Genomic DNA, 22,793 nt, shown 5'->3' on the forward strand with positions numbered 1-22,793 from the left:
TGTATTTTTATTTCCTAATATAAAAAATTTGGAGTGTAAAATAAGATTTTTGGAGTACTAATAACAATTCCCTAATTAATATTATCATTATGCATATTTTTTCGATAAAATTTCATCTTCTCTCGCAACATAGTCTGATTTGAGTATTAATTTAATTCGAACACCCAGTTTTGGTCTTAGTTATGGTGGGTTTTTTAAATTATGTGCTATCGTAGGTATAAGAAATTGGCATACGCACATTGTACTCCTAGGACCACTATATATGTTATGGAAATTGTTGCTGTTGTGAAGCTAGGTACGCACGTCATTGGGTATTGACATAAACAATGAATTTAACGCATCTAGTTCATGGACTAGCCAATTGAATAATACATGGCTCACAATGCCTAGCCGGTAAAATTAGGTCACTACGGGAGAATGGCAATGAATTCCAGGCATGGAGTGTTGGAAATCCTACGTAGCCCACATTTAGAAAGACTTCCGATACCTACCAGCTAGAAGCACTTCAATTTGCACGAACTATACAAATATAAATAAAAACATACTTTATAGCTAGCTTATGTTGATGGTGGACTATCCACCTTTTCAGAATCTAACAAAAAATATTCATGAGTTTTACCAAATGTATACACGGTTGAAATATCACACATTGAACGTACGTATTTATGAGAAAATAAGAGTTTAAATATTTTAACTCCACTTTAACTAATACCGAGACTTTTTGTTATAAAACTCCACACTTGTCGAACTATGTATGTGGTAATTAACAAGTTGATGACAATACTGATGTTTTTGAAGTGGGCATATGACACGTCTCTCTGATAAATCGACATGCACTCTTTGGCCAGATATTGCGATGCTGTCTTTCAATCATTGACACTTAATTCACTAGTGATGTTTCTGAAGTTTATTTCTTGTGTGCCACTTTTTCTTCTCGTAAATGGATGAGTTTTGTTCTCTTTGTGCGTTCGTGTGGGTTGAGCAATATTCATTTTTTATTTTCCCTTCGTGTTTTTAATTTGGGAGGGATTAGAAAGGTAAAGGAAGAGTACTTATATAAAGCGAAGGTAGTAGGGCTTTGTGTGCAAGTGAGCTATCTATCAAAAGGAAGTAGGTGAAAAAGAAAGCTTCGTAATTGCTAGCTCTCTCAGCACAAAGAACAGTAAGCGCAAAGGTATGGCCCGTTACTTGCAAAAGATAAGCTCCTTTCCCTTTCTTTCAATCTATTTACATTCCAAATTTGGATAGGTATATATATAAAAGGATTACTATTGGTAAACCAAAAATCTAAGAATAATCCTAGCTGCACATTATGCATCAAATGATGTGACACCAATCAACTTATATTTTAGGGTAAAGTGTCGATTTAGTCCCTAAACTATAACCTCAGTGAAAATTAGATCCTTGAATTATTTTTTTGTTAAAATAAGTTCCTAAATTCATTAAAAATTGCTAATTTCATCCCTACTATTTTTTATCCAATTTTTCGTCAACATGAGGTGGCACTTGACACATGTTAGAGTGTAATACATTCATTTTCTCGCCTATAAGCCCTTAACATTTCATATAAGTTACAAATCTAACATCTAATTTACCCTCCAAAGTTAACTCCATACACTATTTCTTCATGAAAAATTACCAATATGCCCTCTAATGTGTATGTGTATCACATGCAAGTAAAGTGAATTAAATTGACGGAAAATTGAATATAATAGCTTCGAATCTAATATTAGGAATGTAATTGACAGATTTTTATAATTCAATGACTAATTTTTCTAAAAAATAATTTAGAAATCTAATTTTCACTCAGGTAATAATTCAGAGACTAAATTAGCAGTTCATCTTATATTTTAATTTAAGTTAGAATTTGATTAATAATTGTAATTAAAATTTGATTGGTTCCACATTTTGGTGCAAGAAATTGCCATATGTATCACCACCTAAAACCTAAATGTGCACTCCAAACTTCTCTATTTAGAAAGAAAAGTCCTCATGGTGCACAATTACATTTTTAGAGTGTCAATAATAGTTTTCTATTTTTGGAGTGCCAATTGGATATCGTAATGATTTTAGATTTGTTTAATTTTTTGCAATGATATATAAAAATGTTGATAATTTAGACCGTTAAAAAATTACAGAATGAAGTGTTCCTTGATAAGCTTATTTGATGAACCCTCAAACTATATATGTATGTGTGTGTGTGTGTGTGTGTGTGTGTGTGTGTTTCTTTCATGTTCTTTCTCTTCTATGCATGCATAATTCGTCTTTCCTTGCATATACACATGCATAATATGCGTTGCAAGCCTTGCAACGCGAAGAAGCTCCAATTCAGGAGGCTAGCTACTACTGTGGTAGAGTTAGAATTTTAAGTTTGTGTTGATTTGTATATGCGTTGCAAGCCTTGCTCAGAAGCCCCAATTTGGGGGGCTAGGGGTATATACTACTATGGGAGAACTAGAATTTTAAGTTTGTGTAAAATCTATGGTCCAGGGATAATCTCGGGTATACGGTTTGTATGTGGCGTAACTGACACTATAATCCCAAAGCATTGGTGGGCCGTCCACAATAGTCTTCCAAAAATCTATCGCTTTGGGGGCCTACAAAACACGAGTGCTCCTCGAACTATTGGAACCTATACGCAGGAATCCCGAAGTGGACGGTCAAGTACAGAGAGTTGAATATAGGGCTAGAGTGGAGTAGAATACTATAATCATTTGTGTTATAAAATCTTAATTACTCCTGAAAAGTTTTAAATTTGGATATATCTATTAATAATATTCACCATGATATTTGACTGACGATAACATTATTGTTTGATATTGAAATATCGTTGTCTAATATCATAATGCACTTATTAATTATAAACGTGATTTTACACCACACGTAGCAATGCTATGGTCTCCCCCAAAAAAATTATTTGTACATATTCCTCTTTTAATTAAACCTAGTTTCGCATAAGAGACAGGTTGAAGCTACTTTTTCATGGAAGGTTCAGAAGACATATGGACATAAGCATCGTTCTCTCTCTCTCTCTCTCTCTCTCTCATCTTTAAGTGTCATAAGTTTTGTCGGTGTTTGATATAGAAAACACCTGCCGTAATGCCTCTCTCTCTCATCTGTAAGTGTCATAAGTTTTGGTACTCGATATAGAAAACACCTGCCGTAATGCTTTCTGGTACTAACCAGGGATTGTAAACCCAAGGGAGGTATATATGTGCAGGAATCGAGATCCTCTTCGATTTAATTGACTATTGGAACCCTTACGAACCAATCCCGTACTGGACGGTCAAGTACGGAAATACTTGTTTAATATAACTAAATAGACTCACTGTAGTCAATGATGAGTTAAAAATGTTTTGTACGCCCGTCTCTCTAGAGTTTGCCAGTTTTTGAGTCAATAATTATGAATGTGCGATTATATAATGACTTTTTTCGTTGCAATGTTTTCTGTTTTTTTTTCTTTTCCTTCACAATCACAATGCTGCTCGGTTACGTAGCTTCCATGCACTACTTACATTCTTGGCCAAATCCACTACTATATAGTACATAACTATATGCAATGCACATTGTGGAAGTTTGAAATAACTTTTTGTTGCATGTGGAATAATAAATTACATAGCTTGTGTTCTAAATATTGATAAATAAATAAAATATTCCTCTAGGGCTCAAACAATCACCTTCGAAATTCAAATGCTCCTTCCCTAAATTAATTAGTTTGAAAAGCAGAAAAGTAAACTGAGAATGTAGCAACTCTTTTATTATATGGAAATTACCTCATAACAAATTTCCATGATATCTGGCTTCATAATTAACAATTTTTTATGATAAAGTAAAATGAAACGAGTGTAAATGATAATTGCTTACGAATATTGCGATTTCTTTTAGAAAGTGATTATTTATTTGTACTTTTAAACTCTTACAACGATGAAAAAATAAAAAGAAATAACTTTGCTTTCTTTTTATGCTCCCCTCAACTATTTTCACCTTTGTAGATATATGGCTTTATCAAAACACATGTTCGATGGTTTTGAAAGGGTCTTATTTTTATTTTTATTTTTTTAAACTAATATATATTCCTAAAATATAACCCACTGCTTAATAGATTTATAAACTAAAAAAAAAAAAAAAAAACTAAATACAAATGATATTCAGTGAAAGGAGAGTTGAATATTGGACTAGCATGATTACATTTGAATTATAAGCTCTTTGTTACACCTGAAAAGTTTAGAATATCTATTAACAATAATCATGATCATATTCTATAGTCGATATCATTATTGTATGATACTGAAACATTATTGTCTAATGTAATATTGTACGCATTAATTTTAAGTGCGCGAATTTATACCACACGCAGCAATGCTATGGTCTCGCTCAAAAAATTACTTGTAGATCAATAGTCATCGATTAATTAAAGCTAGTTTCACACAAGAGACAAGTCGAATCTTTTTTTTTCATGCAAGGTCCAGAAGACATGGACATAAGGATCATTCTCTCTCTCTCTCTCTCTCTCTCTCTCTCTCTCTCTCTCTCTCTCTCTCTCTCTCTCTCTCTCTCTCTCTCTCTCTCATCTTAAACTTTATGTGTGATTATTTAGATGATAAATAAGTCTCCTGTTCTGTTGATATTCAATATAGAAAACACCTGCCGTAATGCTTTGTGGTACTAACCAGGGATCGTAAGCCCAAGGGAGGTATATATGTGCACGAATTGAGATCCTTTTGGATCCCGGACCAGTTATATTAAATTCTATCTATTTCATTGGCTCGTCTTACATAAATTAAGGGTTCAGATCTTTCTCACTTGAACAGTCCAGATTTTTTTATTCTTGGGTTCCTAACTACGATCTTCGAAAAAGATCTGAATTCTATGTGCACAATATCCAAGTTTGGTCACACCTATATATCTTGTCCCTTCCCTCTTCAACATTGCATGATCCTAAAAGTGAGCTAGTTCATTGTGAGGCTAAGCTCACCCTCTCCCTTTAGTATAGATAATATTGTTTCTAAAGAAAAAAAAGAAAAAAAAAAGGGTTATTATACAATATTTGTCCTTGCCCTATCCCATATTGCCAAATGGAAATTTGTAACACTTTAGGCACAAGATTCAAATGTAAGTCTTAAATGTACAAAATTAATATTTAAAAATTTAAAAACTATCATCAACAATCTACCATTTAATATCACGGCCTAGTGGTATTCCTCTTCACTTTTAAGTAATAGGTCTTAAGTTCTATTTTTGCCAAAAGCAAATTTGAACCACAATTAATACTAGCTCATTATGAGGCTAAGCCCACCCCTTCTCCCTTAGTGTACATGATATCGTTTCTTCCAAAAAAAAAAAAAACCTATTATTAACACTCTAAATAGTTATCACTTCTCCCTAATTAAAAATAAATAAATAAATACGCGATGACCATTTGAGAATACTAATAGATTTTTCCCCACAAACTTTGAATTATCACCGGTTAATATATGGATTACCTGCCAATTACATATTTATTAGACTGTATACATGGAAGGTAATCTTGCAGGTGTTTATAAAGAGTTGAATTACTCTATATGATTTGTAGTAGAATTTCTTATAGTATAAATATAGGTCAACATACATGTGAATCACATGCTCTATGTCACTTAATCTGTGTTGTCCGCATACTAGGTTTGAACATGTCCGTGAGTTGGGCTTGAGGATGCGAAGAGTGACCCAAATTTGAAGTTTACCAAACCTTAGATGTGCTTATAATGAGTTGAGTTACTCCACATATTTGTCCCTATGTATATTTGGATTACTTGCCAATTATATGCAAAATTGATAGTTTTATTTTATTTAATTTTTTTTTTTTTTTGTCAAAAACAGTTTTAGTATATAATTGGCATGGCATGTAATCTTTACCTATATATATGAGATGGATCCGTGACATCACTTTTTTATACAATTTTTTGTGTGCCCATTTTGTAATGTATTTTGACGATCCAAACCGTCTATCTCTTAATACATCATTCATAGATTTTTTTTTTTAAATATTTTTTTTTTAATTATTACTATTGATGGGAAGATGAAGAATTCGAAACTATTACAAGGATTTAGAAAAGGGGAGAGTTTCGAATTGGGAATGCATGGGTGGAAACCCAAAACCCAATCCACTAGGATATTGAACCAAATGCAACATCATTCATAGATCATCCTTGCAAAAATTTAGACAAATCCAAAACCATTAAGAGATTCATTTGTAATCAAGAAAATGGACGAGCACAGTTCCACAAAGAAACCCTGAACTCTTAATCCAACGATCATTTGGTTTCAACTTTAGGTTATTTTGGTAGACATAGGCTTTGAAGGAAGACCTAAAAACCTCGTTTTTGTCTTTGTTTTTTTGTCTTTTGGGACTCAAATTATGCTATACGTATCTACACATGTTAGGGACTCAAATTAACCATTGGTAACATTCTTTTTTTCTTTTCAATAAATTTGGGATGCAATGTTGTCAAATTATCAAATTTAATATATATGGTGACATAACATACTATTTTGTATTTACAAATGGCTTGTAGCTCATTAGTTAAGAGTACCCACTCCTGTCCCTCTTACTTTTCCTCCTCTCCTTTCGCCTGTATAAATGTATATATATTCAAGAAATTTTTCTTTGAAGCATTTCGTCAACTTTATTAATTATTTTGTGGTGGAAGCTGCTTTGTTCTCTTAACTCTAGCATTGAAAGTTTGTTACTGAGTGCATATACAATTCACACAACGCGTCTTTGCTCACGCACTTGAAGTAAATGCTAGCAGAGTCCCTCCTCCAACTTTGATTATCTCGCAAACATTGGCATTTTTATAAGCAAAAAGGAATCATGTTGGAACTTAGAACAGCTGCTTCTGTTGACAGATGTTCAGTCTACCCGAAACATCATAACTGAGGAAGGTTCTATCACTGATATGGTGCTATAAAATCCAACTTGAGCTTATACTGTTTTCTGTGTCCTCCTGGAGTCATTTCTCAGGCATTACATTTACATAGAAGGTTTATTTATTTTCTCTCTTAATTAATTTGAGGTTTGCATTTGGTATGTGACTCTTGGTCTTGGAGAATTAAACTGAGCTTGGATTGTGCAGACCTAGGCTTAGCTAAGTTTGCGAAAGCAGTGTGGCTCTCTAATCTGCACCCAAGTTTGAGTCATAGCTTAGTGTAGATTGTCCCATTGTTTGTCGAAAAAGAAACTGAGGTTAGACTGTGAGATAGTACTGCATTTGTATAGTGATATCGAAAGCTCAAGTGAATTGGCCTCATTAGAAAGTTTTATTTTATTTTGAAATTGCAGTATCAACTTAAGCATGGCTGAGGAGCAAGATTTGCATGAGCCAGTGAACAAGTGGAAGATTCCTGTTGGTGTTTTCTTCAAAGATGCAAGGTATACAGTTTCACATTTACCATATTTTAATTAGTACTTTGCTCTCTCGAATTTTATTTCTTCTTTGGGGACACCGTTTGATATCTTTATTTAAAGTTATAAGGGTAAAGTGCTAATTGATGTTTGGTTTTATGAACGTGATTGCAGGCGTGTTTTCAAATGGGATACGCTCGGGAAGGAGATATTACAGATTGCATTCCCTGCCGCTCTCGCTGTAGCTGCTGATCCAGTTGCTTCTTTGATTGACACAGCATTCATTGGTCATATAGGTAAACATGCCCTTGCTTCATGTCTTGATTATTAAAGGTGCTTACATTGGCATGCATTGTAAAATTATCAGAGAGATGGGCTATAGGCCCACGGCTCACTTCCAACAACACCGATATTGTCCCCAACTTGGTAATTACCACTTACACAATCTATCAGTTGTGGAGTTTTATTACAAACGACCTCAGTATTAGTTGGCGTAGGGTTAGGATATTTAAACTATAATTTCTCTTTTTGTATAGTCGATGTGGGACTCAACATGCATCAATTTTTAGGAAACAATTTTGGTTATAAGTAATTGTCTGCATGTTCACAATAAAATAAAATAATAAATAAATAAATAAAAACCTTGTACCGTATGGAGTTGGGCAACATTGATCAGTGTTGTACTAAAAATTCACTAGTTATTGTATTATCCAAAGCCACTGTTATCAGTTCTGTTCGAGTGACCTTTGTTTCATGTGGAGTGACTTGAAAGATATATTTTGTGTTCTATAGGTCCAGTGGAGCTTGCAGCAGCAGGAGTATCTATTGCCCTATTCAACCAGGCTTCAAGGATTACTATATTCCCATTAGTCAGTATTACGACTTCCTTTGTTGCCGAGGAAGATACTGTTGCAAAAATGAACGTGGAATCTGCGAAAGTTGAGAAGCGGGAAAAGAATTCAGACATGCTTGATGACATGGAAAAAGGGGCTTCCAAACCAAAAGGTGATGATACACCTCAAAATGGTAGGCATCTAGGAAAGTTTTCACCTCAAAACAGTGGGATGGAAGAGGCTTCAACTGATGATATTGAGCGTGGGGAAGCCGGAAAAGGTGCCGCTGAAGCGAAAAGTGAGAACTTGGACGAGGGATTAGCGAAAAACACTGATTCAAAGAAAGTCATATCGGAAAATGTTAAGCCTGAGATTGCAGAGAACGGTGCTGCTAAGAACAGTGTTCAACTAGAAGGTGGTACTCTTTCTCTCTCTTAAGCTTCAGGCTCTAGGTCACCGCCATTAGAACCCAAAGGTCAAATTAAGAATATCTTAAATAATAATATGCATTGTTGTTTCTTGATTAGGTTCCAAAACCACTATGGAAAAGCGTCCGTCAGATCTGATGAACAACAGTTTGAAGACAAAAATCAGGAAAAAGAAGCGACATATTGCTTCAGCGTCAACAGCACTCATCTTTGGGGCAATATTAGGCCTTTTACAAGCTATTTTTCTCATGCTTACAGCCAAAGTTCTCCTTGGTGTGATGGGCGTGAAACCGGTAAGTGATTCATTTTTATTAGCTCCGTCTATATTGAATGAGGGAAAGAATTACAGCTCTTGTATGGAGCAGGGTTCCCCTATGCTAGCCCCGGCAAAGAAGTACTTGACAATAAGATCGATCGGTGCACCTGCAGTTCTTCTCACATTGGCCATGCAAGGGATCTTCCGCGGCTTTAAGGATACAAAAACTCCTTTATATGTCATTGGTAGGCCAAATCCTCTGTTCCGATTTCCCAACACCCCAACCTCCCCCCACCGCCCCGCCCCCCCCCCCCCCCCCCCCCCCCCCCCCCACCCACCATTTCTCTTTTTCCTCTCTCATTATCCTCAGATATGATTAAACACAAGAAATAGAAACATATCCTATATGAAATAAACCCTATAGTGATTGAAAAGTCTAATTACTCGAGTTTATTTGTTCATTTGTTTCGTATTGTAGTTGTCGGATACGCAATTAACATTGCCTTGGATCCATTACTCATCTTTGTCTGCGGTTTGGGCATCAGAGGTGCAGCTATTGCACATGTTCTTTCTCAGTGAGTAGTGTCACCCTTGTTGCATATTTTCAACTGCTGTACAAATCTCGATGTTCATACATTTTTAACTCGATTTGGTGCATCATTTCTATGATTAAAATGTTTGAAATGGTTTTAGGTACTTAATGGCACTGGTACTCTTCATAATCTTAACCAAAAAAATTGATCTCTTACCTCCAAGTCTTAAAGATTTGCAGTTTGGTCGGTTTCTGAAGAACGGTAATGAGCTCAATTCTCAGTATCTCAAACCAGTATTATAGTTAGCATAATTCATCTGACCTCCATCCCTCAATATTCCAAAAATGATAATTGGAATGCATATTTAGACAATATTTATGGTTTTTTGAGTACCAATTTTTCCTTGAACTTGGGCACAGGAACTCTATTGTTGGCTAGGGTGGTTGCTGTGACATTCTGTGTGACCTTGGCCGCATCCCTAGCGGCGCGGCTAGGACCAACTCCAATGGCTGCATTTCAGACTTGCTTGCAGGTCTGGTTGACATCATCTCTTCTTGCTGATGGTTTGGCAGTTGCAGGACAGGTATATGTTTCCTTTTTTTTCTTTCTCATTTAAAACAAGAGCATAAATATAAGCGTGACTTAAAAGGCAGAAATGTTTACTACTTATTTAAACAATCTTTGTGTGTATTTTCTCATTAGGCTATTCTAGCATGTGCATTTGCTGAGAAAGACTACAAAAAGGCCACAGCTACTGCAACCCGGGTTTTACAGGTTCCTCATTCTCTACACGCAGCGGAAAAATCTATCAATCATAAACGCTTCATCATTTGAACAACCAATTTATTTACTTTTGTGCACTGATTTGTGAAAATGTTTTGTAGATGAGCTTTATTCTTGGTGTGGGGCTTGCTCTTCTTGTTGGAATCGGTCTGTATTTTGGAGCTGGAGTCTTTTCTAGAGATGTTAACGTTTTGCACCTTATAAAGATTGGCCTCCCGGTATTTAAATTCAGCTCTTCTAAAACTCCAAATCTTCATTTACTATAATTATTACTGTTATTTTTTTTAGGATGAAAATAATCATCAACTAATTTGTTTTCTACTCACCAGTTTGTTGCAGCTACGCAACCGATCAATTCGCTGTCTTTTGTGTTTGATGGTGTGAACTTTGGAGCATCTGATTTTGCATATTCTGCATACTCATTGGTAAGTTTCTTTGCAATGAACCTTTCCAAATTCCCTTTTCACAAGTTGAGTTACTAGCTAATTATCCAAATTATTTCTTCGTTGCTTCTCAGGTTCTGGTTGCCATAGCAAGCATTGTATCCTTGTTCCTCCTCTCAAAATCCCATGGTTTTGTTGGGATCTGGATTGCGTTAACCATTTATATGGCGTTACGTGCATTTGCTGGTGTATGGAGGTAATTATCCTTCCATCTATTTTTTTAGAACTAACAACAGGAGTGGAGATTCGTAATTGTTATCTGTTACAATATTACAAAGAGAAATATCACTAGAACAATAATTTCATTATTTTATCAATTGATCGAGGAAGGGAATTCAAAATTGAGACCTCTTCCAACAATGCTTTCCACGTTATGATTTGAATTACTTGAATTGAGCTAGGTTGCTATATACTACATTTGCAGGATGGGTACTGGAACAGGACCTTGGCGTTTTCTCAAGGGTCGTTCACCACAATAGGTTTATCAGCCTAGTAATACAGGAATACTTAAGTTTAGGGTCGTTCACTCATAACCCTTGTCTTTTTTTCATTCCTGTTTTGAGTACAGGCATAAACACTCTACTTAGTTTCTATGCATTTTTGCCTCATTTTGTATCATGGTGACCTGTCAAAAGATGTTTGTGTTTATGTAATATTGCACTATATAGTTTTCAATCATTATACTTGGTGCCTCTCTTAGGAGGAGATGGATTCACTGGAATAAAACAACCGACCCTTTTTTTTTACTCTATATGATCTACCAATGACAAAAGAAGCAAATAAAGGATCATTCATCCGCAACCCCCTCTCCCTCCCTCTCTCTCTCTCTCTCTCTCTCTCTCTCTCTCTCTCTCTCAATAATATTAGCTAATTAATCTAATCTAAATTATGAAAAGCGTAATTTTAATTTGGGTGCCGTGAATAAACATACTGCTCTAACCAACTTGACTATTCATATTTAGGCCACAAATAAAATTTAAGCCTAGTACTAGGCCTTCTAATTTTCATTTCCCCAAAGACATGCAATATCAGCCCGTTACAGCGCAATCCAGTTTGAGCTAGCTCATCCAGGCTCGGACTACCTTTCTCGTACATGAGATATTCCCTCACGAGCTCGAGCTCTCAATCGTCCATTTAGAAACAGATAATCCACATGGACAAGCAAGCCCCAAAAATTTCCCTAATTAATCTAATCTAAATTATGAAAAGCGTAATTCTAATTTGAATGCAGAGAATAAGTATATTACCCGAACAAGCTTAACTATTCATGTTTTGGGTCACAAATAAGCCTAGTACTAGGCTATCTATTATCATTTCACCAAAGACATGTGACATCGGCCTTTTACAGCACAATCCAATTCGGGCTAGCTCATCTATGCTTGGACTACCTCCACAGAACACAAGATAATCCATTACGAACTCGAACTCTCGATCGTCCATCTCGAATCGCATAATCCACATGGCCAATCAGGTCCTGAAAATTTTGCGATTCCTCAAATGCTCAAGGGATGCGTCGTCAGACATGGCATGGCCCATCACTGTACAAACGTCGAAAAAACGCAAGATCAAGCTAGCTCACAAGAAATCCAGTTACTGTGATAAGTAAATGGCCAATGTACCTTCATTCTAGCTTGGCGATAAGAATTAGGGGTGAAATTTTTTACCAAATTAGCATACTAACTAAATTACCAACCGTATCATATTAAAGTTGTGCCAAAAATTTGTATCATTGGTAATGGTACGGTATGTGTACCGTACCACACATTTTCGGTATGGTAATGGTATTCAGTTAATATTATTATCAATGGTATACCGTACCGTACTACTACTATTAATATTATATCATTTATTTATTCATTTATATATATAATTAGGTATTATTATCATTATATATGCACTTTATACTTTTTTTCCTAGTCATTTATCCAAAACCATCCTCTCACCCTCCAACCTCTGCTTTCCCAATAAAAAAAACCTAAGCCTATTTGCCTTTGTGACTTCATCTTTTCACTCACCTTGCCATCAACTTCATCTCCGTGGCTCCCGTTCTGACGACTCTCTCTCTCCGCAGTCCATCTCACATTCTCCTTCATCAAATTGGGTTGTCTTTCTACTTGGCTTCGTCTATCAAGTTAATTTTTGTACAATTTTAAAGAATGTAGAGATAGAATTTAGGAATCTTTGTACTTTTTTTTTAGGGATGCTGGGTTCTTTCAGCAATTCTTCCATCTATTTACTTTTTTTTTTCTTAAATGAATATCTATGAAATTCTCATAATTAAATAAAAAAGTTTTAGAAACCCAAATAGAGTGGCCAAAACACGTTTGGGCCTTGAATTAGGTTGGGAAAAAAAACTAAGTTTTGGCCCAAAAGATTAGCCCACAATAAAGTGGTAATTACCATTACCATATTATGTCAACCGAATTATTTGGCATGCCGAAATTCAATATACCGAAAGTTTGGCACGGTAATAGTATTAGATTTTGTCATACCAAAAATTTGGTATGGTAATTAGTACATTGGTTTTGGTACGATAATCGTACCAATACCACACCCCTAATAAGAATGAAGATGCTTTCCAAGATCCCAATAAATGGAGGTAGATGACTCTAAGCTTAGGAGTCAGGATCTTCGTCAAATTCAATTTCTACGATTACAAACTTCAAGTGATTGTTCAATCAAACCTTAAAAAACCTAAGCTCTTCAGCTCAATCCAGAGCTTTCTTCAAAGCTTCAGTGCCTATGAATGATTCGGTTGACGATCATTCTAATCACCGTTGATCACCGATCTAAGGCAATGTTTCCTTCTTAGTCAATCCTCGCACTATCATGTCCTATATAGCTTGAATCTTGATAGTTTACTGTTTTTGTTTTTTTAACATTTCAAAGTGCATCTACTTTTCAATGTTTCAAGTTATTTATAGTAGCTCATCAGCCCACCATCTTTCTTGTAAATGATTGTAGTCTTACTTCAATCATGAAATGATTACATTTAGTTTTTCATTTTTACTTTTATTCCACTTACACTCCTAGGTAAAGCATATATAACACACTAGAATTAAGTTCTCAGTTCCAGAGACATTTAAAGGAACCTAACCAAACCAGCATCTCATTCGATGCTCAATCGTTTTTGTTAAAGAGTCAGATCGAATCGCAAACCGACAAATCATTACATGGTGGCAGCCTCCAACAGTGGCACGCTTACTCTCATATGTTCTCTTAGGCCATCTCTTGACACTGAGAATGAAAACATCTGAGACAAATCACGTGTTGACACAAGTCAACTTCTGTTTGATTTTGAAACCAACACGCCCAGGTTTGCTCACTCATTTATGTTAATTATTTGTATCTTTACTAACTCATTGAATTTTCAAAGGTTTATGTTAATTATTTGTATCTTTACTAACTCATTGAATTTTCAAAGGTTTTTGGAGGATGATCCATTATATGATTGGAATGAGAACCTACTGGAACTTTTGGTGTTCCAAGCACAAGCCGATACAATTATCAATTTTAAATGAAATTCAGATTTGTAAAGAAGTGACCATACTTAGAACATGAGAGACTTTATAATCACCCTCATATTATTCATCAGTTCGAGTGTAAGTCTTTTTCTTTTTTTGCTCTCGCATAGGCGTGGGCTAGAGGACGACCCTCAAACACCAAGCCTACCAAAATTTATTAGATAAGAAAAAGGGAAAATTTGAAATAAGTCTAATTTTATAGGCCTCATTTTGAAATAGGTAGTGATTTTTTATTTTTGAAATAAGTCCAATTTTTAGTTACTTTGGACCCATATCAAAAAACTCCGAATAAAAAATGACAACAAGAAAGACAAGTAGCCAAAACCTCGAAGAAAAAAATACAAAGAAGGTTATAAAATCTTATATGAAACGGTAGTTAGGCATGCGCAAATCTCTATGACAAAAATAAGAACGGAGGTGAATCCCACCAAGTAAAACTTGAGCTCATAGCACATGATTTGCCAAATCATCTGCGGCTCGATTACCTTCTCGTAAAATATGAGTCGTGTGTAAGTTAATCAGTGACGAAGTTAAGAATTTATAATGATGGGGTCAAAAAATAGCTTTTAAAAATTGGTTAGACTTCCATTTATAATTGCCACAATGTGTTATCATATTTTGAAAACGTCGTATCTCAACATCATTATTAATAAAATTAAATACATCTTTCTCCATGTATACAGACTAAACTATCATTCAACTATTTATCTTCCATTCTATTACGATGTGGATTCTTCACAATACTTATCACTAAAAAGGTTTTTTCAACGGAAGCAATCGCAACTAGTAAAATCGAATGCTAATTTGAGTAGCAAGTACACCAAGGGTGTCATCTATCCCTCTTCACCTTCGTCAACTTTTGTGCAAGACTATTAGTTTCTTTCAACATAGAAAATTTATTATGCAAACGCATATTAGAAATACAATTCCTAAGTTCAAAAGAGAACCATTTAATCAAATATACTAAGTTACCATAGTGTGAGCCCCAATGTGTATCACTTGCATTGCATGTTTGACACTAGTATCTTGATTCAAGTCTTACCAACTTGAAAGGGTAGATTTATGTCAATTAAAAATATTAATTAAAGATCCTTATTATTTAATCTGCATGTTGGTACAGGGGTCAAAAAAAAATAATCCGGATTCTTTTTGTGAGATTTTTGGAGATTTTTTAATCGTGTCCGTTTATCGTATATAGTGCGATCATAAATTATTTAAATTTTTTTATTTAAAATTGAACATAAACAATACCTGACGAAAACTAACCACACGATGTGGATTATTCACAATATTCATCACTAAAAAAGCTTTTTCAACGGAAGCAATCGCAACTGGTAAAATCGAATGCTAATTTGAGTAGCAAGTACACCAAGGGTATCGTCTATCCCTCTTCACCTCCGTCAACTTTTGTGCAAGATTATTAGTTTCTTTCAACATAAAAAAATTATTATGCAAACGCATGTTAGAAATATAATTCCTAAGTTCAGAAGAGAACCGTTTAATCAAATATACTAAGTTACCATAGTGTGAGCCCCAATATGTATCACTTGCATTGTACGTTTGACACTAGTGTCTTGATTCAAGTCTTACCCACTTGAAAGGGTAGATTTATGTCAATTAAAAATATTAATTAAAGATCCTTATTATTTAATCTGCATGCTGGCACAAGGGTCAAAAAAAATAATCCTGGTTCTTTTTATGAAAATTTCGAAGATTTTTTAATCGTGTCTGTTTATTGTATATCGTGCGGTCATAAATTATTTAAAAAATTTTTATTTAAAATTGAACATAAACAGTTAATGAAGAAAACTGATCACACGATGTATGATGAATAGATAAGATTTACAGATCTCTAGAATTCTCACAAATAAAATCTCAAGAGGATTCTATTGAAAAAAAAAATCAAAATGGCAAATTTAGGGCTGGTTTGGTATTGCTGTGCTTTGAAAAAAAAGTTGTTTTTGTTGTGCTGTGAGAATAAGTAGCTGTGAAATAAAGCAGCAGAGTGTTTGGTAAACTTTTTTGTAAAAGTGCTTTTGAAAAAAAAAACAGTATTATAGTGTTTGGTAAACTTTTATGTAAAACAAATGTGAAAAAAAGCCGGTTTTTCAAAGCTGGGTTTTACAGCTTCTTGTTTTTGGCTTTTTTCACCCAAAACTGTGAAAAAAAGATGAAGCTGAATGTTTACCAAACACAAAAACAACTCCCAGCTTTTTTTTATACCAACTTTTTTCAGAATCACCTCAGTACCAAACCAGGCCTTACAAACTTAATGGGATCAACAGATGCCAATGTCCCTGTATTGTTCGCTACTGAGTCTGATTAACCCTTTTCTGATTAGTGGAAATTCTTAATTAGCTTAGGATATCCTTAAGTTGGTAGTTTATTTATGCACGTGGAGATTTTCATGCATGATTTCCTTCGAGGAAGTCAACTTATGTAGTGGGCAATACGGTGCAGGTACAACCTGGCTTAATATTATTAAGCTTAATTGGATTAATAGTTTCCATGATGATATGATAGTTGAAAGATAATCTTTGTGATTAAAAAATTAGGATTTAAGCTTTTGTGGTAAAGTCGGTTAAGATTATATCCAAAATTATGACACCAAAATACTATTCACCTTTTGTGTTCTCTTTATATATAATAGATTTTCTTAAAGAAAAAAGCTTAAAAAGTTTACTATATAAAGTAGGGACAAATTGCCTTGTTAAGAAAATGTTAGGAACTATATATTATGGGAATTGTTATTGGCACTCTAAAAATCTCATTCTACACTCCAAACTTTCTATATTTTGAAAGAAAAATACACTTGTAAGGAGTATAAAATGAGATTTTGGAGTGCTAATAATACTTACATATGTTATTAACAAATTCAGATACAAACTTCACTGCTTGGGCACACCCCAGATACCAGCTAATTAATACACCTCCAAATCCAAAACAAACCCTCATCTCTAAATCGCCGCCCTCCTATATATCGGACAATATTTAACATTAATCTTTTCTACAATCAGTGAAAAAAAATATGAAAAAAATTGTACCCTTGATCTTCTTCTACATGGTTTTGCTAATTAAGCCAAAAACATGGATATCGAGAGTGACGAAGTATATGATGCCGTTGGAGTTTGCTTTGGCGTCTTTGCCATAATCGTACTCATATTCTGGATCTCTTTCCGCAACCGGAGACAATCTTCGGTCGACCTGTCGGAGCACTACGAGAGCTCCCCAACCATCGAACAAGGCCTTGATGAAGCAACAATATGTAGCTACCCGAAACTGCTCTACTCTGAGGCCAAAGTGCAAATGGAAGGTTCAGTTTCAGCACCTTCTTGCTGTTGTATATGCTTGGCAGATTATGAAGACAAAGATATATTGAGAGGCGTGCCTATCTGCGGCCATTATTTTCATCAAATTTGTGTGGACAAATGGTTGCAGCTCCACCCAACTTGCCCGATTTGCAGAAACTCGCCACTTGATCCGTCTGTGTGCTTGATGATTACTTCTGATGTGTAATTAGTTACTGATTAGATCGAATGAAGTTTAGGATTAGTTCATTTTCTTTGACTCATGTATCAGTTGTAAACAATTTCAAGAGCTCTTGTGCAGCAAGAAACATTGATAACAATTTAATTGCCATTTGCCAATTAACTTAGATAAATCATGCATCTTTTGATCGGATCTCTCTCTTCTTGTTGATTCGACCACAGTGTTGATTTGATATTTCATGTACTCGTGTCTAAAAAAAAAATACTAGAAAGATGGAGTGGAGAAGAAAAGGAAATTATAGTTGATAAGGAAGGTAGTTCTTAAAATTATAAGTCAAGCTCGAACGATCGAGCCAAGCTGAAGCCTAATTCGAGCTAGATCGTTATAAAATTCTAGCTGCTCGACCCGCTTTACAGCCTCCAGAGAAGAAACGCAAGACTCCCAGGGTAGTCATTACGCATGAAATCTTCACGCATATCTCCACATTCAGGTCCAGTGACACAGCAAAATCAGGTGCAGAAAAATCTTCTGTTGAATTACTTTCTCAAAATTGCGACCCAAACTGTCTCGGTCACCTTCTGCCGCGTATCCTCCTCCTGGAATGGCGGTGCTCTCATGGTTCCGGATCCAGATTTCTTCAAACCAAAACACCTTATGCGAGAATTTGGCCCTTCAACGTCATCTCAAAACCATTTTCCAAAGGGTTTGTCATGTCGAATTTCCCACACAGAGAACATGTGTTTGGCAACATTTCGTACCTTAAATCCACCCATTCCCAACCCCCATTGCCACCCGAGAACTTCATCCTCATCCCTCACCGTAACGGTTTGGACACATCCAATCCCACCCAAATCCTCAGCACTCTCCAAGCAATCTCCTTCCCTGTTGCAATCAGTAGTGATATATGTACCCAAAGGTCTCTCAATCTCCTCCCCCATCGCTTGTGTCATCAAAACCAGTGGTAGCCCCTTCACTTGTATCCAGAATTCCTGCGTGGTAAGAGGAATTTTGTACGGAGTTTCCAGGTTATCGACTCTGCCAAGACCACAACTATATCTTGGACGTCCATGGTCAGCCTCGCAAGATAGCCCTTCGTTGCGCCATGGAATTAAATGCGAACACAAACAAGTTATCTGCCAAACTGACAATATTGACTTGCGCTATTGACCGCCTCAAGGGCTGCATACTTTGTATGAAAGCTGCCTTATTAAAATGCTTGTGGCAGCGATGGCACTCAAGCAAGCTGGAATTTCTTCGCCTCTAATGGCGGAGGTGATGGCAGCTCGTTCAGCAGTAATGTTTGCATGAGATATGCATGCCGCAGTGATGGCAGTGATGGCAGCTCGTTCAGCAGTAATGTTTGCAGGAGTTGGAAGGAGGTGCACAGTTGGTTCTTACGGTGCTACAATGGAATACAGAGGATGATATGCCTCCTTTGGGGCATTTGGTGAATGATGCTCGACACTTTTCCGTTGAATTCCCCACATAAGGCTGACTTTTACTAAAAGAGAGGCTAACAAGGTTCCACACAGGTTGGCTAGATTGGGTTTACTCTTAAATGAATAAATGGTGTGGTTCGAGGAACCTCCTGATGTAATCACTGATCTTATGTTTTAGGATGATATAGCTTTATAATTTTATTGGTGCGGACGCTCTTTTTCTTTTGACCAGGTTGAAATCCGCGACAAGGTTTTTATCAAAACTCTTTTAGTGCACCTTATCCTCTATTTGTACACTTATTTCATTATCGCATCAATAAATATCGTACTTTTTCTAAAAGAAATGATTGTTTAAGCTTTCCTACCAACAAGAATTTCGAAATTTTGAAATCCTCAGGGTTCTTATCTCCCACAACCACCACCTGGACCTCCTCTTCAGTCAATGCAAATTTCGCTGCAAAACTTGATGCAATAGCTTCCAACGCCGTTAGCTGTTAACCTATGTAGAATGATGTTCTTGTATACTGTAGAGAAGTAGGAAATACATAGCACAGAGAAGAAGAAGAAGAATAAAGAAAATGTATGTTATTGAATATATTTCTTAATGAATAAGTAATACGAGGAAACCTACAATTTGTACTTTCTTACAACAATCTTATCTAACTACTTAACTAATTCTCTAATCTTATTACAAGTAGCACAATCTCATTCATCAATACTTATACTCTATCAACCCCTCTCAAACTCATGCCTTGAGGATTCAAGCATGAGATTGTTACAATGAGGATGGAACAAAGGTGCACTCAATTCTTTTGTGAATATCTGCAAATTGTTCTTTAGAAGACAAACAGCACAAAAAGCTGCTTCCTGGCTACCCTTTTCCCTGACAAAATAGACTTCAATTTTAATATGATTTGTCTTTTGATGTTGCATTGGATTGAAGGACAGGGCAATGGCAGACAGATTATCACAAATAAAACTAGAGCGTAAGGCAAAGATACTTGCAGAAAACTGAGATTTTGCTTGATCCAGTCAATTTCTGTAGAAGTAGATGATAGAGGCCGGTATTCTGCCTCAGTAGAAGATCTGGAAATAGTCTGTTGCTTCTTGGATGACCAGGAAATGGGATTTGAACCTAAGAACACAACTAAAACAGTGGACCTTCTATCATTGGGATCTCCTGCTCAATTAGCAGAACTAAAAGCCTTTAACAATAAATCTCCTCTGGTATAAGAAATGCCAAAGTGCATAGTACCCTTCAAGTACCTCAAAATCCTTTTTACAGTGGTAAAATGAGAAACCATTGGACTCTGCATGAACTGACAGACCTGATGCATAGAGATTGCAATATCAAGTAATGTTAATTATTGTAGTGCACCTACAATGGTTCTGTATAGAGCTGGATTTTCATATGGTTGACCATCATCCTTAAGAGTAATAACATTCTCACGACCCCTAACAACACATCTAAATGTGTTACAAAGGCATACCATTTAATGCAAGGATTACAATGTCCTCATCAGCAAAATAAACCTCTGCAGCTGACAGATAATCCCTGGCCTCAATGATCTTATGCAGATATTGAGATATAGTATCGAATTCTTTCTTAATGGTTATTTCTAGAGACAGTTGATAATTGTTCTTTCAACCGAGTCCAAAGATCCTTAGAGCTTGAGCTACCAATTGCGCATGACATGGCAATAAGGGAAAGAGTTGCAGTAATAAGCTGCATATTGGCACAGTCATGCATTTTCCAGGCAACAAAAGCATTACTTTCCACAGAAGTAAAAGAGTCGGTAGAATTTATACCAGAATAGGACACGGATTAAAGCGTTCCACAAATCTCATGATGCCATTACTTTCCAGCAACAATTGCATTTCGAAGTGTCAATTCAAGTAAATGGAGTCATCTTATTTCACATTCATACAGAGGTGAAAATCATAGAGATTAGAGCCGTGATTGGAGATTGAAGGAGTTGAAGTTGCGATGCAGTCACCATTTTCGCAGCAATCAAACCAACAGAGCTTGAATCTTGATGGAAAATTCACTGAAGGCTAGTCAGAAACATCTGGTGTGCACGACTGAGAAAATATAGAAGAAGATCGATCACAGATCAAGATCAACCAAACTCTAGAGACGAAGGGTTTTTGGTTTCAAAAAGACGAACAGAATTATGACTCTAGAATTTTCAGAAGACGAAGACCGGTTCAAGGTGAGCGGAAGCAAAGATAGGATCAGTATATCAAGCGCAAGCAACAATGGCGATCCATACCATGTTAACCTATATAGAAATGCACAGCACAGAGGAGGAGGAGAAAATAGCTACTATTTATACTTTCTTTCAAAAGACTGCGTCCGGCTTCAATTCAAACCCTTCACTTAGTAATCTAAGTGAAGATGTAGAAGTTTACTAAGTGAAAAGATTCGTGTAATATTTCGCTTTGCTTGTACAATGCTTTAGTTGATATCACGTCAGAAACTTCAATATATGGAAATTGAAGCAGTTTATGGAAATAAAAATACAAGTAGTCTAATTAAACACCAGTTGTACATTTTCTCGCTTGATTATTTACACTCTCACCAATCAATCCCCAAACTAAAGCAGCTAAGTTGGGAGGATTAAAAGAAGAGGGAAAAAAACAACACATACAAAAGTTCACATAGGAAAAGAAACCCTAATTAATTAAAGGTTTAGTTGATTTATTGGATTTTCCTTTTCCCATAACACACTGTTTAACAAGTTGCTTCAGTCCCTTCTTCTTCTTCTTCTTCTTAATCACATCAATTTGAGTCCTCCTCTCAATCTCACTGATAACAATCTTCTCCTCTTTCTCACTTCTCCTGGTCATCTCCGCTCTCTCTTCTTTCTCTCTCCTCTTGACCATCTCCGCCTCATCATCTCTCTTCCTTTCGGCACTAGTCTCCATAAACTCCTCCTCCAGCTGCATGCACAGCTTCAGCACACGGTCCTCCACGTGATCCAGCCGCTCGATCAGCGACCCCTTCGCGTCGGTCTCCATCATCACGTGCTCGATCGGACGGCAGTGCTTCTCTAGGTTTTCTGGGGAGATCAACTCCGCGGACGAGGGCACGTGCCCGCCGTCGCTCGTGAGGGTCCCGCTCGTCCGCGTGGGTGAAGAGGTGCACGAGCTACTCTTGGGAGAATGAGTATGTGAATGTGAATGCGAATGCGAGCCTCGGATTTCCTCCAACTGCCTCAGAACGGTGTCGAGCCGGTCCATCCTCGACAGAATTGGTTCCTCAGTAGTGTTGGCCATCGTCATTGCCACCATTATCCTCCCGGGAAACAAACACTTCTGCGATTCTTTCTTTTCCTTTTTTTTTTTCTTTGTTGTTTTAGATACTAGACAAAGATCTGGAATCAAGATGCTCAAGACAGAGGTTGCTTATATACAGAAACGATACGTTGGACAAGTGTTGGCATTGCGATACAGGTGCTAGATAGGTGTTGATAACACGTGTCGTCAATATGAGCTGGAAATAACAGTCGGGCATGCAAAGGACGAGGATTGGCCACCTGTTTCGTGACGTCATGCTGCGCTGGCCTACTGTCAAAGATTGGATTACGATGCAGATTGGAAGATAGAGATACTCAGATTAGAGAAGAAGGAGCAACATTTTTTTAATGTGGAAAAAGTACGATAAGTTAAGTGTAAAAAATT

The 22,793-nt window shown here is 36.2% G+C and overlaps 2 protein-coding genes and 1 pseudogene across 8 annotated transcripts; 2 read left to right on the forward strand and 1 right to left on the reverse strand.

Annotated features, from left to right (window-relative positions):
• Positions 1–1,082: 1,082 nt before the first annotated feature.
• LOC137746414 (protein DETOXIFICATION 43-like) lies at positions 1,083–11,401 on the forward strand. 7 transcript variants are annotated; one of them, XM_088679963.1, is made up of 16 exons: positions 1,083–1,174; positions 6,886–7,020; positions 7,113–7,222; positions 7,319–7,408; positions 7,556–7,677; positions 8,174–8,629; positions 8,742–8,935; positions 9,008–9,143; positions 9,377–9,473; positions 9,592–9,692; positions 9,851–10,014; positions 10,134–10,205; positions 10,316–10,432; positions 10,544–10,639; positions 10,732–10,853; positions 11,082–11,401. In XM_088679963.1, exons 4-16 carry the CDS (start codon positions 7,332–7,334, stop codon positions 11,134–11,136), a joined length of 1,809 nt encoding a protein of 602 aa, XP_088536089.1. In that variant the 5' UTR covers positions 1,083–1,174; positions 6,886–7,020; positions 7,113–7,222; positions 7,319–7,331; the 3' UTR covers positions 11,137–11,401. The 7 variants fall into 7 exon arrangements, with proteins under 7 accessions (XP_088536089.1, XP_088536096.1, XP_088536073.1 ...); XM_088679973.1 differs by lacking the exon at positions 1,083–1,174 and adding an exon at positions 5,659–5,745; XM_088679970.1 differs by lacking the exons at positions 6,886–7,020; positions 7,113–7,222.
• A 5,867-nt stretch (positions 11,402–17,268) lies between these two features.
• LOC137748102 (RING-H2 finger protein ATL70 pseudogene) lies at positions 17,269–17,697 on the forward strand (annotated as a pseudogene).
• Positions 17,698–21,542: 3,845 nt separating this feature from the next.
• Positions 21,543–22,477, reverse strand: LOC137746604 (uncharacterized). Its single transcript, XM_068486616.2, has one exon. It carries the CDS (start codon positions 22,401–22,403, stop codon positions 21,786–21,788), a length of 618 nt encoding a protein of 205 aa, XP_068342717.1. The 5' UTR covers positions 22,404–22,477; the 3' UTR covers positions 21,543–21,785.
• Positions 22,478–22,793: the final 316 nt, after the last annotated feature.

This window comes from Pyrus communis, chromosome 2 (assembly GCF_041283825.1).
Source record: "Pyrus communis isolate YQ-2024b chromosome 2, ASM4128382v1, whole genome shotgun sequence".
Classification (NCBI taxonomy): Eukaryota; Viridiplantae; Streptophyta; class Magnoliopsida; order Rosales; family Rosaceae; genus Pyrus; species Pyrus communis.

Excerpts from the sequence above, each read along its gene's own strand:
- LOC137746414 (XM_088679947.1), top strand. The coding sequence starts at position 7,332 with ATGGCTGAGGAGCAAGATTTGCATGAGCCAGTGAACAAGTGGAAGATT. Across the intron at positions 8,936-9,007 it reads GTGTGATGGGCGTGAAACCG|GGTTCCCCTATGCTAGCCCC; the intron begins GTAAGTGATTCA and ends TGTATGGAGCAG. Across the intron at positions 9,474-9,591 it reads ATTGCACATGTTCTTTCTCA|GTACTTAATGGCACTGGTAC; the intron begins GTGAGTAGTGTC and ends AAATGGTTTTAG.
- LOC137746604 (XM_068486616.2), bottom strand. The coding sequence starts at position 22,403 with ATGGTGGCAATGACGATGGCCAACACTACTGAGGAACCAATTCTGTCG.